The following is a 14,413-nucleotide window of genomic DNA, read 5'->3' on the forward strand; positions in this document are numbered from 1 at the left end:
AAGATGACCATCCTCCGGATGAAGTCCTGGAGAACCTCTTGGCCTTTGTGTGTGACATCCAGCCAGAAATCTATGAAAACCACGCATAAACGGATAGGGCAGAGTGCCTGCACTGTGGTTGGCATTGGTCTGCCCCATAGAATAGGAAATCTCACAGAGCTCGAGTTCTGGAAGGCATTAAATTATTTCTCTATGCTGTTGTAGGACCCTTCTCTTTTTGAGAGTATCAAATCTAGCTGTTTGTACAGAATTATTACGTACCTGAAGTTTCATCTTATCCTGTATGTCTTTTGTTTTGGTTTGGTTTGTTTTGGTTTGGTTTGTTTTGTTTTTTTCGAGACAGGGTTTCTCTGTATAGCCCTGGCTGTCCTGGAACTCACTCTGTAGACCAGGCTGGCCTCAAACTCAGAAATCCACCTGCCTCTGCCTCCCAAGTGCTGGGATTACAGACATGCTCCACCACCGCCCGGCATCTTGTGTGTCTTTAAGGAGTATATGTCACCTGTTTTCCTGTGTCTTCATGCAAGTAATGGGTATCAATGTTGCCTTTTTTAAATTAGTCTAGTAGAAAAAAACATTTTAAGAAAGAAAGGAAGTACTTCCGGAGGACCCTGCTATACCTCTCCTGGGCATATACCCAGAGGATTCCCCAGCATGCGTTAAGGACACATGCTCCACTATGTTCATAGCAGCCTTATTTATAATAGCCAGAAGCTGGAAAAGAACCCAGATGTCCCTCAATGGAGGAATGGATACAGAAAATGTGGTATATGTACACAATGGAATACTACTCAGCAATTAAAAACAATGAATTCATGCAATTCTTAGGCGAATGGTTGGAACTGGAAAATATCATCCTAAGTGAGGTAACCCAGTCACAAAAGAACACACATGGAATGCAATCACTGATAAGTGAATATTAATCCAGAAGCTCTGAATACCCAAAGCACAATTCACATATCAAATTATGCCCAAGAAGAAGGAAGGAGAGGGCCCTGGTCCTGGAAAGGCTTGAGGCGGCAATGTAGGGGATTACCAGGACAGAGGAGTGGGAGGGGCTTGATTGGGGAAGGGGCAGAGGGACAAGGGCAGAGGGACAAGGGCTTATGGGACTTATGGGGAGGGGGGAACCAGGAAAGGGGAAATCATTTGGAATGTAAACAAAGAATATAGAAAATAAAAAAAATAATAAATTTAAAAAGAAAGTAAATTTTTTGCTTTTGGAGACAGGGTGGCGTACGCCTTTAATCCCAGCACTCTGGGAGGCAGAGACAGGCAGATTTCTGAGTTTGAGACCAGCCTGGTCTACAGAGTGAGTTCCAGGACAGCCAGGGCTACACAGAGAAACCCTGTCTCGAAAAAAACCAAATCCAAAAAACAAAACAAAACAAACAAACAAACAAAAAAACAAAAAGAAGAAGAAGAAGAAGAAGAAGAAGAAGAAGAAGAAGAAGAAGAAGACGAAGAAGAAGAAGAAGAAGAAGAAGAAGAAGAAGAAGAAGAAGAAGAAAATGTTTTTTAACTTCAAGAAAAATTGAATACCTAGAAACAGGCCACAAAGTAGCAAGATTAAATAGTTGCCTTGTCTTATTTTGACTTTTATTGCTATGAAAAGACAACAAAACCAAGGCAACTCTTACAAAGGACAGCATTTAATTCAAGTTGGCTTATAGTTTCAGAGGTTTTGTCCATTATCATGACAGGAAACATGGCAGCATCCAGGCAAACATGGTACTGGAGAAGGAGCTGAGAGTTCTGCATCTTGAACTCAGGGCAGCCACTAGCAGACTCTTCCAGGCAGCTAGGAGGAGGTTTTCAAAGCCCACCCCACAGGGACACACTTCCTCCCCCAAGGCCACACTTACTTCTACAAGGCCATACCTCCTGATAGTAGCACTCTCTGGTCTCTCAAATCATTTCTTAAAACATCTAATTTTCACATAAAACATCATGTTTGTATCATCACTGGCATATCCCCATGATCATTCATATATGTATATATAAAACCAGTTTGAGGTGATCCTGAAAATTCAGACCCACAAATTTACACATTTTACATATCCTATCAATTTGTGTATCCAAAAAGTTGTCCTTCTGTGCATAGTGAACGTCAGTTAACTTTTCTGTAGGCAGCAGATAGATAACATTCATTCCCTTAGGTATGATAGAGCTAAAAGTCCTGCTGCGACAGCTTAGTTAATTCTACAGTTACAGTATAAAAGTTTCCATAGACAATATCCAGGGGAAGGGGCACGGACACGCTCTCACGAATCCCGGTAGGAAAATGGGTAAAGGGCAGACTTAACGGTATTTTATTTATTTGTTTGTTTGGTTGGTTGGTTGGTTGGTTGGTTGGTTTGGTTTTTTTGAGGCAGGATTTCTCTGTGTTAGGCTGTCCTGGAACTCACTCTGTAGACCAGGCTGGCCTCAAACTCAGAAATCTGCCTGCCTCTGCCTCCCAAGTGCTGGGATTAAAGGCGTGCACCACCACCACCCAGCTAGACTTAATGGTATTAACAACTTTGTTTTGTTTTTTATTTTTTTTTATTTTTTTTTATTTATGTATGTGAGTACACTGCAGCTGTCTCAGACACACCAGAAGAGGGCATCAGATCTCATCACAGATGGTTGTGAGCCACCATGTGGTTGCTGGGATTTGAACTCAGGACCTCTGGAAGAGCAGTCAATGCTCTTAACCGCTGAGCCATCTCTCCAGCCCCCAACAACTTTGTTTTTTATTGCTCATTTTATTTATTTTTTCATTGCTCATTTTAGTTACAGGGAGCACAAGATCAACTCACACAGACAGTACAAAGTTCTAAGAAGATTCGAGCCATCTTGCAAAGGTATGAAATAGAGCAGCCACAAAGTACCATGAGTTTTACAAAACGAATAGTGTAGCACAGAAATTCTATTAGTTGTGATAATGAATACCCCTCCATGGAGCCAGGAAACTCTCTCAGCATTATAGTAGTTGAGATGCATTGTTTACATCCTAGACTTAGTTCAGTTGGGACAGGACATGATCTGTGTGTGCAAGATAAGGGTTTGATCCCAAACCCTGCCAAAAAGTAAGTGTATGACTCTCACACCGTTATGTGCATTGTCCATGAAACATGGCGGGGGCAGGGGGTGGGGGAAGCGAAGCTTTCAAACCACCTGTTTTCAATTGTTAAAATTGAAATTATTTTTTCAGATGTTAGTTCAGAAATTGTGATGCTTTTCAGAATTATTTATGCAAATCATTATCAAATACATTTTAGGCTTGAAGTTCGACTTTCCAAATTAAAACTTACACTAAAAGAGCAATCAGCAAAAATTGAACAAATTCAGAATCATCTGCGGCACGAGGGTTTGGTGAGTCTGGTTTTCTCTGCCATACTGAAAATCCTTTCTCCCTTTTGTGGGATTGTATAGGAATATTTTAGGATAAGTGAAAAGTGCCAGTGATAGAAATATCTGCCTTTGCCAGGTCTGGGCATGGCGGCACACACCTTAATCCCAGTATCCAGGAGGTCAAGCAAGATGGATCTCTGATTTCCAAACCAGCCAGGGCTACATCATAGAAATAGTGTTGTATACATGGTGGGAGAGTGTGTGTGTGTGTGTGTGTGTGAGTGTGTGTGTGTGTGTGTGTGAGTGTGTGTGTGTGAGTGTGAGTGTGTGTGTGTGTGTGTGTGTGTGTGTGTGTGTGTGTGTGTCTTTGCTGCTGCTGCTGCTGCTCATAATGCTCCAATAGTGGACATCCTCTAAAGTCCAACTTTTATAGAAGTTCATTGAAATAACATTAGGGACTTTGGCAGCAAAATTTGCTGAACAAAAAGCTACGGAGATGGCTTGAGGGTTGAGAGCATCCACTGTTCTTGAAGAGCACCAGAATTTGGTTCTCAGCACCCACGTCAGGTAGCTCATGACTTCCAGCTCCAGAAGATTTGATGGCCTCTTCTCACATGTACACCTGTGCACACATGGCACATATATACATACATATACATAAGTGAGAAGAAAAACAATTTCTAAATTAAGAATTCACTGGGCATGGTTGTGAATTCCTTTAATCCAAGTACTCAGGAGGCAGAGGCATATGGATCTCTGGGTTTAAGGCTAGCCTGGTCTACACAGCAACTTCTAAGACAGCCAGAACTATACAGAAAACCCTTGTCTTGGAAAAAATATTTTACTGAACAAGATTCTTATAAAATGAATGTTTTATAATATTATAATTAGTAATATATACTATATTATATATACTATATACGATATTATAGTATATACTATATACTATACTATATACTATATTATGTACTATAATATATAATATATACTATAATATATACTATGATATATAATGCTTTGTAAGACAACACTTTGTTTCCCCATTAGATGATTAATAGACAGGTTGATTGACTGGATATTGTGAGTAGGGTTGCTGCGTACACAGCTTGTAGTTGCCTATGCTACTGGGAAAGTCTTAGTATTCTAAGAATATTCCACAGTTATTTGGCCTCAAGTTCTAAATCTGTTCCCAGAAGCCTTCAGTGAAGGTCTGGGAATGGATGACTTGTTACTTCCATTTCTAATGAAGACCAGATACTTGGGGCTAGAAAGAGGTCTCAGAGAGTACTTGCTGCTATTGCAGAGGATACAAGTTTAGTTCCCAGTACCCACATAGTGGCTCACAACCATCCATAACTCCAAGGGATCTCTGATGTCCTCCTGGCCTCCACAGACACCAGGTGTGCATGCAGACAAAACACTCATACACATAAAATAAATAAATCTTGAAAAGTGTTTTTGAAAAATGGCTATCTTGTCATTATATAAACACTTCCAGCAAGGAACATTTTCTCTGTAATTTTCATAAGGAAAGGTGATGCTATCGGATGCTACATTTCATGGGACCTTACAGAACTGAGGATGCAGAAACTGTTTGACCATTCATGGTGTCCACCAGTTTTCCAAGAGTGCAGCTCTCTCCTTTGCCGCTGTAAGGCTATGCTGGAGAGCTGCTGTCCAGTGGCCACCGTGCTCCCCAGTGACAGGCTGGCTGCTCTGAGAAGCTCACCCATAGAAAGTCACTGTGCAGCTGCTACAGGAGGTGGATCACAGGCAAGGGAGCTCAAAGACAGAGAGGAAGGGAAAGCGAAGCGTTGGGTGGAGGACAGAGGTCAAAGCAGAACCCACTTCCAAATCCACAAAGAGGAGACAACAATACCTGTAACACAAGTAGGGCTCAAGCTGCCTCTGGAAAAGGATGAACATCTTTAAAATTTGCTCACAAGACCCAAAACATGATAAAGACTACAAAATGTTCTTGTTAGCCTATATTTATTGAACTTGTAAGATTAGAAACTCAGATTTCAAGAGGTTGAAGAGATGGTTCAGGCCGTGTTGCTCGGGCAGCCGACCTGGGTTCAAGTCCCATATGGCTCACAACCAGCTGAAGCTCCAGTTCCAGGGGAACCGATGCCCCTTCTGGCCTCCAGGGCACCGGGTACACACACATACATTTAGGCATTTGTATACATACACAGACAGACATGCACATCAAAAAATAAATAAATAAATAAATAAATAAATAAATCCTTTTTAAAATCACATTTTTAAGTTACTAGAAGTTGCTGAGTGATGACAATAGATGTTTAGAGGTACTGTGTATTAAGGGTACTGGAAGGGCCTGATTGGGAAGGTAGAGAATCCAGAAGAATCAGACAGGCGCCATGATTTGTGGTGTTAGCACAAAGATATTGTTAAAGGAAAATAGTAAATAGAGAAGAAAATTTCAAACTCCTGGGAGAATTCTTACTAAGAATGAATATTTTTCTCATCCTAAAGTCAGGTGAGGATAAAAAGGACTCATTTTAACAAATTACAGGAATGTAAATTTTATAAAAATTAATGATGAGGGGAACCAGAGACATAGCTCAACAGGTAAGAGCACTGGCTGCTCTTCCAGAGGAAGATCCAAGAACAGTTCCCAGCACCCACAGCCATCTGAGACCGCAGCTCTGGTAGACCCGGCCGTCTCCTGGCCTCTGCAGGCACCTGCTCATATGTGCCACGTATGTACACATGTACATGTGTGGAAGGGAGATAAAAAATAAGTTTCTTCAAAAATAAATGATATTCCAGGCAGTAGTGGCGCACACCTGTAATCGCACACTTGGGAGGCAGAGGCAGGCAGATTTCTGAGTTCAAGGCCAGCCTGGTCTACAGAGTGAGTCCAGGACAGCCATGGCTACACAGAGATGAGAAAAATCTTCATTCTCAGTGAGAATTCTCCCAGGAGTTTGAAATTTTCGTCTCTATTTACTATTTTCCTGTCTCAAAAAAAAACCAAATCCAAAAAACCTAAATAAATAAATAAATAAATAAATAAATAAATAAGATAAATATATAAGTAAATAGGAGCTAGCTTTAAGGAGTTATTTTCCAGTTTGATCCTAAGTGGACTGTTACAAACTTGGACAAATGCATATTACTCATACACTTATAAGAAGTGATTTTATAAAAGAAGAATAAGAGTCTGGATACTTTTAACTTTTTATAATATTTTAAAGCTTGGAGATGAAATAAAAAAACTCACCCTTCAAACACAGTCTTTAGAATGTACTTTGGAAAAACAGATGAATAAAAATGAGGAATTACTGACAGAGCTAATGAGGTAAGACTTTTAACATTCAAATCCTTTCAACCTTTAGTTTTTAGCTTCATTAACTTTTTTATTTCATTTTTTTGAGAATTTCATATGTGAAATATTTTATTCCTCTTCCTCTAGCTCCTCCCATGTCCCCCAAGTTCCTCTCAAATTCATAGCTTCCTTTTCTTTAATGGTTATTATTACATATAATGTGTGTATGAAATTTTCAATACAATCTACTGAGTTCACCTAACATCTCTCCTATGCATGTATTTTAGGGATGACTACTTGGCATTGTATAAGTTCATTGTAATTTCTTTAGTTTATGTGTTCGAGTGTTGGGCCTGCGTATATATCTGCACACCACACACATGCCTGGTGCCCACTGGAAGATGGTGTTGGATCCCCTGGAACTAGAGTTGTCGGTGGTTGTCAAGTGGGTGTTGGGAACCTAACTCAGGTGCTGTGCAAGAGCAGGGCGAGCCCCTAAGCTCAGTCATTTCTTCAGCCTGTACAGCATGAAGGTTGATGCTATTCAACAAGCAGCTTGTGGGTTCTTTGTCAAGGCTTTTCCTGGGGGAGCAACAACTGTAAAAGACAGAGTGGGGGAAATCCTGCCATGGTAGGCCAGTGACAATCTGCAATAAAGGCCAGGTTGAAGAGCCTCGAAGCTGAAGTGACCCTTCTATTTGACCTTAGTAAGGGTAGCATAGTCCTCCATCTGTGGGAAACACAACACAGTCAAACTATGGGAAAAACCCCAGCAAGCAAATGGAAGCTGAAAACCGGGGGCACCTAAGTGTGCATCTGATTGAGTGGCATTTAAGACAAAGTCTGAAGAGATGTCTTTAAAGGCCCCCGTGGATTAACAACTGGAAAATTCATCCATGAATGTGCTATACTTATAAAGAGATATGCACATGTGTCCAGTCTTGTGTTTTCAATAACCCAAAAAAACATAGTGCTAAACTGAAGGATAGGTGATAAGGGACCTCAGAATAAGTCCAAGTCCTCCTGAATGCCCCACCTGACATCTACAGGATACACTTTCTAGAAGTACGCATCACATTCCCAAAGAGAAATAACATTTTAGGCCAAAAAAAAATCCCAAATCTTAATAAATACAAGAAAATCAAAATGATTCTTTGATTCTTGATTCTTTTTAGATAATAATGGAATGAAACTTGAAATCAATAGGAAGGAAACTTACAATTCATGTTAGGCTGAGACAGACGAGATGCACAGCACACAGCTTTGTTCCTTTTGTATGATATTGAGTATTACCTACATAAATTATTAAATATTGACTCTGAAAACATTCATTGGCCAATTCTATGCATTTTTACAGATTTAAGAAACTCTTTGAGGAGACAAAAAAGAAGTTAAATAAGCATGAATGCAGAGAGCTTGGTGGTCCTGGAGATTTAAGAAACAGCCAATTTGATATGCATATTCCAATTAATATGCTGAGGCATGAGGTAATTTCAGTATTCTATAGGTTCAATATCTCTTGCTTTAGGGAAATATAGCTATATATCCATTGGCCAACAAAGCACAAATTTAAAAAAGCAACTCTGCTGACTGGATATCAATGAAAAAGTATATTTTTTTCTACTAAAAATGCATTATGCTGATTCTCTTATTTTTTAAATTGATTTTATTTTAAGTGTGTGGGTGTTTTACCTGCATGTGTCTGTGCACCTCTGAGGACATGTCTAATGTCCTCAGAGGCCAGAAAAGGTCATGGGACCCCCGGACTTAAGAGTTACGGATGGGTGTGACCCACCATGTGGATGCTTGGTACCAAACTCCTGTCCTCTGGAAGAGCGACAAGGGCTCTTAGCCCCTGAGCCGTCTCTCCAGCTCTCAATGCTGGCAGATTACTTAACAGCAAACAGTATACTGTACCATTACAACAGCACTTGGGAGGCAGGGGCAGGCCGATTTCTGAGTTCGAGGCCAGCATGGTCTACAGAGTGAGTTCCAGGACAGCCAGGGCTATACAGAGAAACCCTGTCTCAGAAAAAAAAAAAAATCATGCTACCAGCGCTATCAAGATGTAGGTGACCGACCAGTCAGTTGAAGTATATGGTAAAATTTCAGTAACTTTGAGTATATTCACAGATATTCAAATATCTCAATTTTTTTTTAGTATCTTTACATTCTGAACATGTTCTAAACATCTCAGTGATTGCTCTTTCATGCTGAGACTTTAGGAACCAAGTACACTTAACTGCCGTCAGGATGTTTGTCACACAGTCTCGCTCTAGCTGCCTGTGTCTGGCTACTGAACACCACCCTTCCCTTGTTCAGCCTAAGTTCTAAGGCAGGCCTGTAAGTACTCCATCCCTCCCGTCTCCGGCTAGTGCCCTGCTATATGGATACGCCGTGCATTTTATTTATATGCTCACCAATCAATGGGCCTCTGGCCTGTCCCCGCTTTGCACTTTGGTTACAGATGCTGCTCAGACAGTGCAGGTCAGAGTTCTGCACAAAACGGCTTCATCTCCCCTGCCTGGCTTCTGACCAGTGGCACTACCTTTAATCTCAACACTCAGGAAGCAAAAACAGGCAGATCTCTGAGTTAGAGACTAGCCTGGTCTATACAGTAAGTTCCAGGAGAGACATAGCTACGTAACAGAAAGACCCGATCTCAAAGAGAAGAAGAACAAAGAAGAGAAAACTGTGTCACCCAAGACTGATGAGTTTGCTGTGGCGATAGGCAGGGCAGAGCTGATGGAAGGCAGCTGTGCCACCCTCCAGGTCTTCCTCAGCATGATCTGGAGAGCTGAACCCCAAGAGTTCTTGTCCGCTTGAAGGCAGCCCCACTGGTGGGTACCCTCTCCCCGGCAATCATTGCCTTCAAAACCCCAGGAAAGGCCTTGCCAACCACATAATCTGTTTCCTGAGCCTGTGGGTGTCCAGTCTGCCTTCCTGGGCCCTAAGAGCCTCCTCCTCCCTCTAGCACGGAGTGTCAGCTTGGAGGAAGGAGTCACACAGTTCCCGTGCTAGAACCAAAGCTGACCCTCCTCCCAGCGCAAACCCCATCCTCAGACAGTGAAGTTCTTTTTAGTCACCTCCCTGCAGCTAAACCACTAGAGACAAACAGCTCAACCCAAGAGTCACAGGACAAAAGGGCAGTCCAGTAGAAGAAATCCATGCCCTGAGTTCAGCCTGTGTCCAAGCAACATATCAATGAAAGTTATGATCATAGCAACAATCTGCAAAGTGTTGCTCCCCTAGAGAAATTGATGTGCAAGCTGCCTCAGCCTGGTAAACTTCCGTCCTAATCCCAGCGCTCAGGAAGCAGAGGCAAACGGATCTCTCTGAGTTCAAGGTCAGACTGGTCTACATATTGAGTTCCAGGCTAGTAAGGATTAGTGAGACCTTGTCTTAAAAAAAAAAAACAAAAAACAAAAAACAAAAAACAAACCTAGAAACTGGTTGCCAAATATAGATTCAGGAGAGCGACTTCATGAAGGAATGTTTAGGTCAGGTTTATAACCACCACCATCCCATAGGGCATCATTATATGAAGCCATTCTAACTCAGGTGACAGAGTTATCATTGTTGATGCTTAACATGCATCTGTGTTTTGTGGAACAAGTAAAAAAAAAGAAATCATTCAAGGCAACGCTCTTGAATCAGAACATTTTTGTTTTACAAATAAAATTTTAAAAATGTCACTACACCAACCTCCATATTCCGTTACTTGTTGCCCTGAATTATTTTTTAGAATACAATTCAAATTAAAATAAAATATTTGCAATTCAGAGAAAAACACTACTTGAGAATCTATGCTTCTGACACCTGTTCATGAGAGTCTCATTTTTTGAGGTCTTCCATGGGGAAAGGCACCCATCCGTCCAGATCCAAGCAACTGAAAACCCGCCTCAAAGCTTGCTTAGAAAGTCCATGTGCCGAACGTGGGAAGGAAACACTAGAGACTTCTGTCAGTATGTGACTTAGGGTTGTGTTATTAAGGAAAGAATAACCAGGCGTGGGAAGGGACAGCTGCGGCTCAGGTGTAAGCGTCCAGCAAAGATGCTGTGTGCAAAGCATGAAGAGCAGAACTGTGTCGTTCCTGCTGGGTGTGATCCATTTTCTGGATAATTCTAATAGTCTAAGAGGCTGCTGTAGAGTATAGCGGAATTATCACCACTGAACTGGCACAGAGCTGTATGGGTTTTATGCCTGACTAGTCTCCGCGCATATTCTTCACCTTAAAGCCATAGTATTTTTTCCTACAGTTTCACAATCTGAAAGAAAGTTGGGAGACTACATACTACAAATACCTACACATGGTTGTAAAACTTCAGTTTATCGAGCAGGAGCTAATAGCGATAAAAACAGAACAGAAGAAGTGTGGACACCTGCTCAGTAACCAGAAGAACTTGGAAAAAGAAGTTCTCCACTTGAAAAGCTGGCTGCGGGAGAGCGAGGTGAGGCGGTGACAGGAGCAGTGGCAGAGGGGAGGGGTGCGGGGTGGGGTGGGGAGGGACGGGGAGGGCGCGAGAGCGCGCGCAAGGGCAATGAACCGAGCAGGAGGGGTTGGGGGGGCAGTGAACGGAGCAGGAGGGGTTGGGGGGGCAGTGAACAGAGCAGGAGCCGCAGGATGCGGGGGTGGGGGGTGGGGGTGGGGGGACAGGCAGTTTGCAGAAAGTTGGTTTGTTTGCTTGTCTTTTGGATCCGTGGCGGGTTTAAAATCATTTCAGCACACTGGTAATGTGGATTACACCCGCTGCATCTCCTCTGCTAACAGCAGTTGACTTGGTAGATAGATCTCTGAGCGCTTTAAAGTTTTCAGTGAATGTCGTTCTGGTTGTATTGCTGAAATAAACCACTGACTAGAAACAAATGGGAGGTGCGCTGCATGGCTTTAAACTTGACGGGAGCTAAAGTGATCTGAGGGAACGTCAATTAAGAAGATGCCTTCATAAGATCTGGCTCTCTTAATTAGTGATTGATGGGGGAAGGGCCCAACCTGTGGTGGGTGGGGCCATCCCTGGGCTGGTGGTCCTGGGTTCTAGAAGAAAACAGGTGGAACAAGCCAATAAACAGCAACCCCACGGCCTCTGCATTAGCTCCTACCTCCAGGTTCCTGTCATGACTTCAGTGATGGACTAGGGTGTGCCCAGTAAGTCCTTCCCTCCACACTTATTTTTGTTCATGGTATTTCATCCTAGCAATAGCAGCCCTAAGACGGGAGGGAAGTTTTTATAATAGGCTTACACGTCCTTCTGCCAGACCATCACTGAGAGGAGCCAAAGCAGGGACTCAAATCAAGCAGGGCAGAAACTGCAGAAGCAGAAACAGACTGCTGGATCGCGCGTGCGCATTCAGCCTGCGTTCTTATACAACCCAGGAACATCTGCCTGGGTGGAACCGCCCACAGTGGGCTGGGCTGGGCCCTCCCACACCAATCAAAACCAAGGAAATGCCTTCTACTCTTGCCCACAGGCCAGTCTGATGGAGGTACTTAGTTCCTTCTTCCCAAGTATAATGTCTAGATTAGCATCATACTAAAGGTCGCTCTTCCACAATATTAGTTAGACAACATTTGCATTTTAAGACAATTGAGAAGAAAAACTTCTATAAACATAGAAGTTGGAACATACTCTTAAATATTTCTTCAGTTATAGTTAAATGTCTTTACTTTCTTTTTTTTCTTTTCTTTTCTTTCTTTCTTTTTTTTTTTGATTTGGTTTTTCCGAGACAGGGTTTCCTCTATATAGCCCTGGCTGTCCTGGAACTCACTCTGTAGACCAGGCTGGCCTCCAACTCAGAAATCCACCTACCTCTGCCTCCCAGAGTGCTGGGATTACAGGCACCACCGCCCGGAGTCTTTCCTTTTTTTAATTGATTGATGTGTTCTGTGAGTTAAGGAGCGACCCGCGGGCTAGTCTGAGGGTGACTCCCAGCTGAGGCAGCACCCAGGGCTGGGTTTCAACCCCAGCACCACCCTCAAAGGAAAGTAATACACTGCTTTATGGTTTAAATGGTTTTTTGTTTTGGGGGTTTGTTGTTGTTGTTGGGTTTTTTTCAAGACGGTTTCTCGGTGTAGCCCTAGCTGCCTGGAACTCTCTCTGTAGACCAGGCTGGCCTCGAACTCAGAAATCTGCCTGCCTCTGCCTCCCAAGTGCAGGGATTAAAGGTGTGTACCACCACCACCTGGGCGGTTTAAATGTTTTTAATCAGATTGTGGTGGTTTGTTTGTTTTGTTTGAAACAGAGGTTCATTACGTAGACCAGACTTGCCTCAAATTCAGAGAGTCACCTGCTCCTGCCTCCCACGTTCCACCATGCCTGGCTTTATGTTTTAAATGTAATTGACATTAGTAATAAATTGAAATCCCAGCATTTTATTACAATAGCCCATGATTAACTAAAGGAACAAGGGTAAAGCAATCATCTGACTGTTAATTATTTTGGACTTTTTTGCTTTAGACCCAAGCAAGAGATCAAACCAACGTGGAAAATCTAAGAGACGCCAGTGATGCAGCAATGATAAGCCAGATGGATCTGAGAATTAAAAACATGGAATCTCAGCTAGCCACGAGGGGCGCTCAGCAGAGCCTCCATGGAGGAGGGATGCTGAGACACAGGCACCACCATGAAGAAGAGGGTAGCCCCGCCCAGCCAGCGAGGGCAGAGCTGGGCAGGCAAGCCAAGCAGAGCGCAGGGGACTAGCGAAGCTACAGGGCACAGACCGCACTGCTGACACTGACCGAGCTGGGAAACAACGCATGCGCACTTGAACTGCCTTTCAGGGAGGCCTTGGCTTCTCCCCTTTTCCAGTTTGGATTTCTATGGCCTTTTGCCCTAGTGCTCTCATGCAGCTAACCTGATCCATTAGTCTTTTAGATTAGTATTCTATAGCTTTCTAAATATGGCCTTTATATTCTTACTAAATTACTTCTCCATTTTATTAAATAGAAATTTGGAGGCCGGGCGGTGGTGGCGCACGCCTGTAATCCCAGCACTTGGGAGGCAGAGGTAGGCGGATTTCTGAGTTCGAGGCCAGCCTGGTCTACAGAGTGAGTTCCAGGACAGCCAGGGCTACACAGAGAAACCCTGTCTCAAAAAAAAAAAAAAGAAAAGAAAAGAAAAGAAAAAGAAAAAGAAAAAGAAAAAAGAAAAAAAAGTAAAAAAAAGAAATTTTGGACACGTGTTACTATTTGGGGACTATTACTTGAACAACAATGGACAGGGAATGACCAACTTCCCCTGGCATGCTCTGACACAGACAGACTTTCCAGGATTGGGAGCTTTGGTGTCACCTATTGGAGGCTCGCTGTCATTGACAAGTTTTCTAGCTTGTATAAAAAATGCTTATGACACAGGAAAGAAACACACAAAGGAAGGGAAAAGCAATTCACAAAACCATCAAAATAACTCCATGGTCAGCATATAGATATCAGCACATAGGTGCCGGTGTGTTGTGCCCTTTTCACATTCGCAAACCCCAAAAGACCACCAAGGAGCAGATTCCCACGCAATCACACTAATGTCTCTCTTCCAAGGTACAGATTCCCACGCAATCACACTAATGTCTCTATTCCAAGCCAGAGCTTAAGCCACACCATCTCTGACTCCAGACCAGGAGGGTGAAGCCCCGAGCTCAGCAGGACAAGTCTTATAGAAAATGGTAAAAAAGCAAGGGGGTTTCTATCCTGGCACATATCTGATTGGGGAAACCATTACAGAATTTTATTGTCCTTTAATGTAACTAGTTTGGCTAGTGCTGGGAGCCAAACCATAAACTTAGCTTCTG

General features: G+C 42.7%; 1 protein-coding gene across 1 annotated transcript in view; it reads left to right on the plus strand.

The window, feature by feature from the left end:
• LOC127696778 (ankyrin repeat domain-containing protein 26-like) overlaps positions 1 to 13,360 on the plus strand; it is a 101,833-nt gene extending 88,473 nt beyond the window's left edge. Inside the window, 3 exon segments of the mRNA XM_052199712.1 lie at positions 10,891 to 11,082; positions 13,087 to 13,218; positions 13,220 to 13,360. Coding sequence (XP_052055672.1) covers positions 10,891 to 11,082; positions 13,087 to 13,218; positions 13,220 to 13,360 — 465 coding nt within the window.
• The last annotated feature ends 1,053 nt before the right edge of the window (positions 13,361 to 14,413 follow it).

Source organism: Apodemus sylvaticus, chromosome 11, assembly GCF_947179515.1.
Source record: "Apodemus sylvaticus chromosome 11, mApoSyl1.1, whole genome shotgun sequence".
Taxonomy (NCBI): Eukaryota; Metazoa; Chordata; class Mammalia; order Rodentia; family Muridae; genus Apodemus; species Apodemus sylvaticus.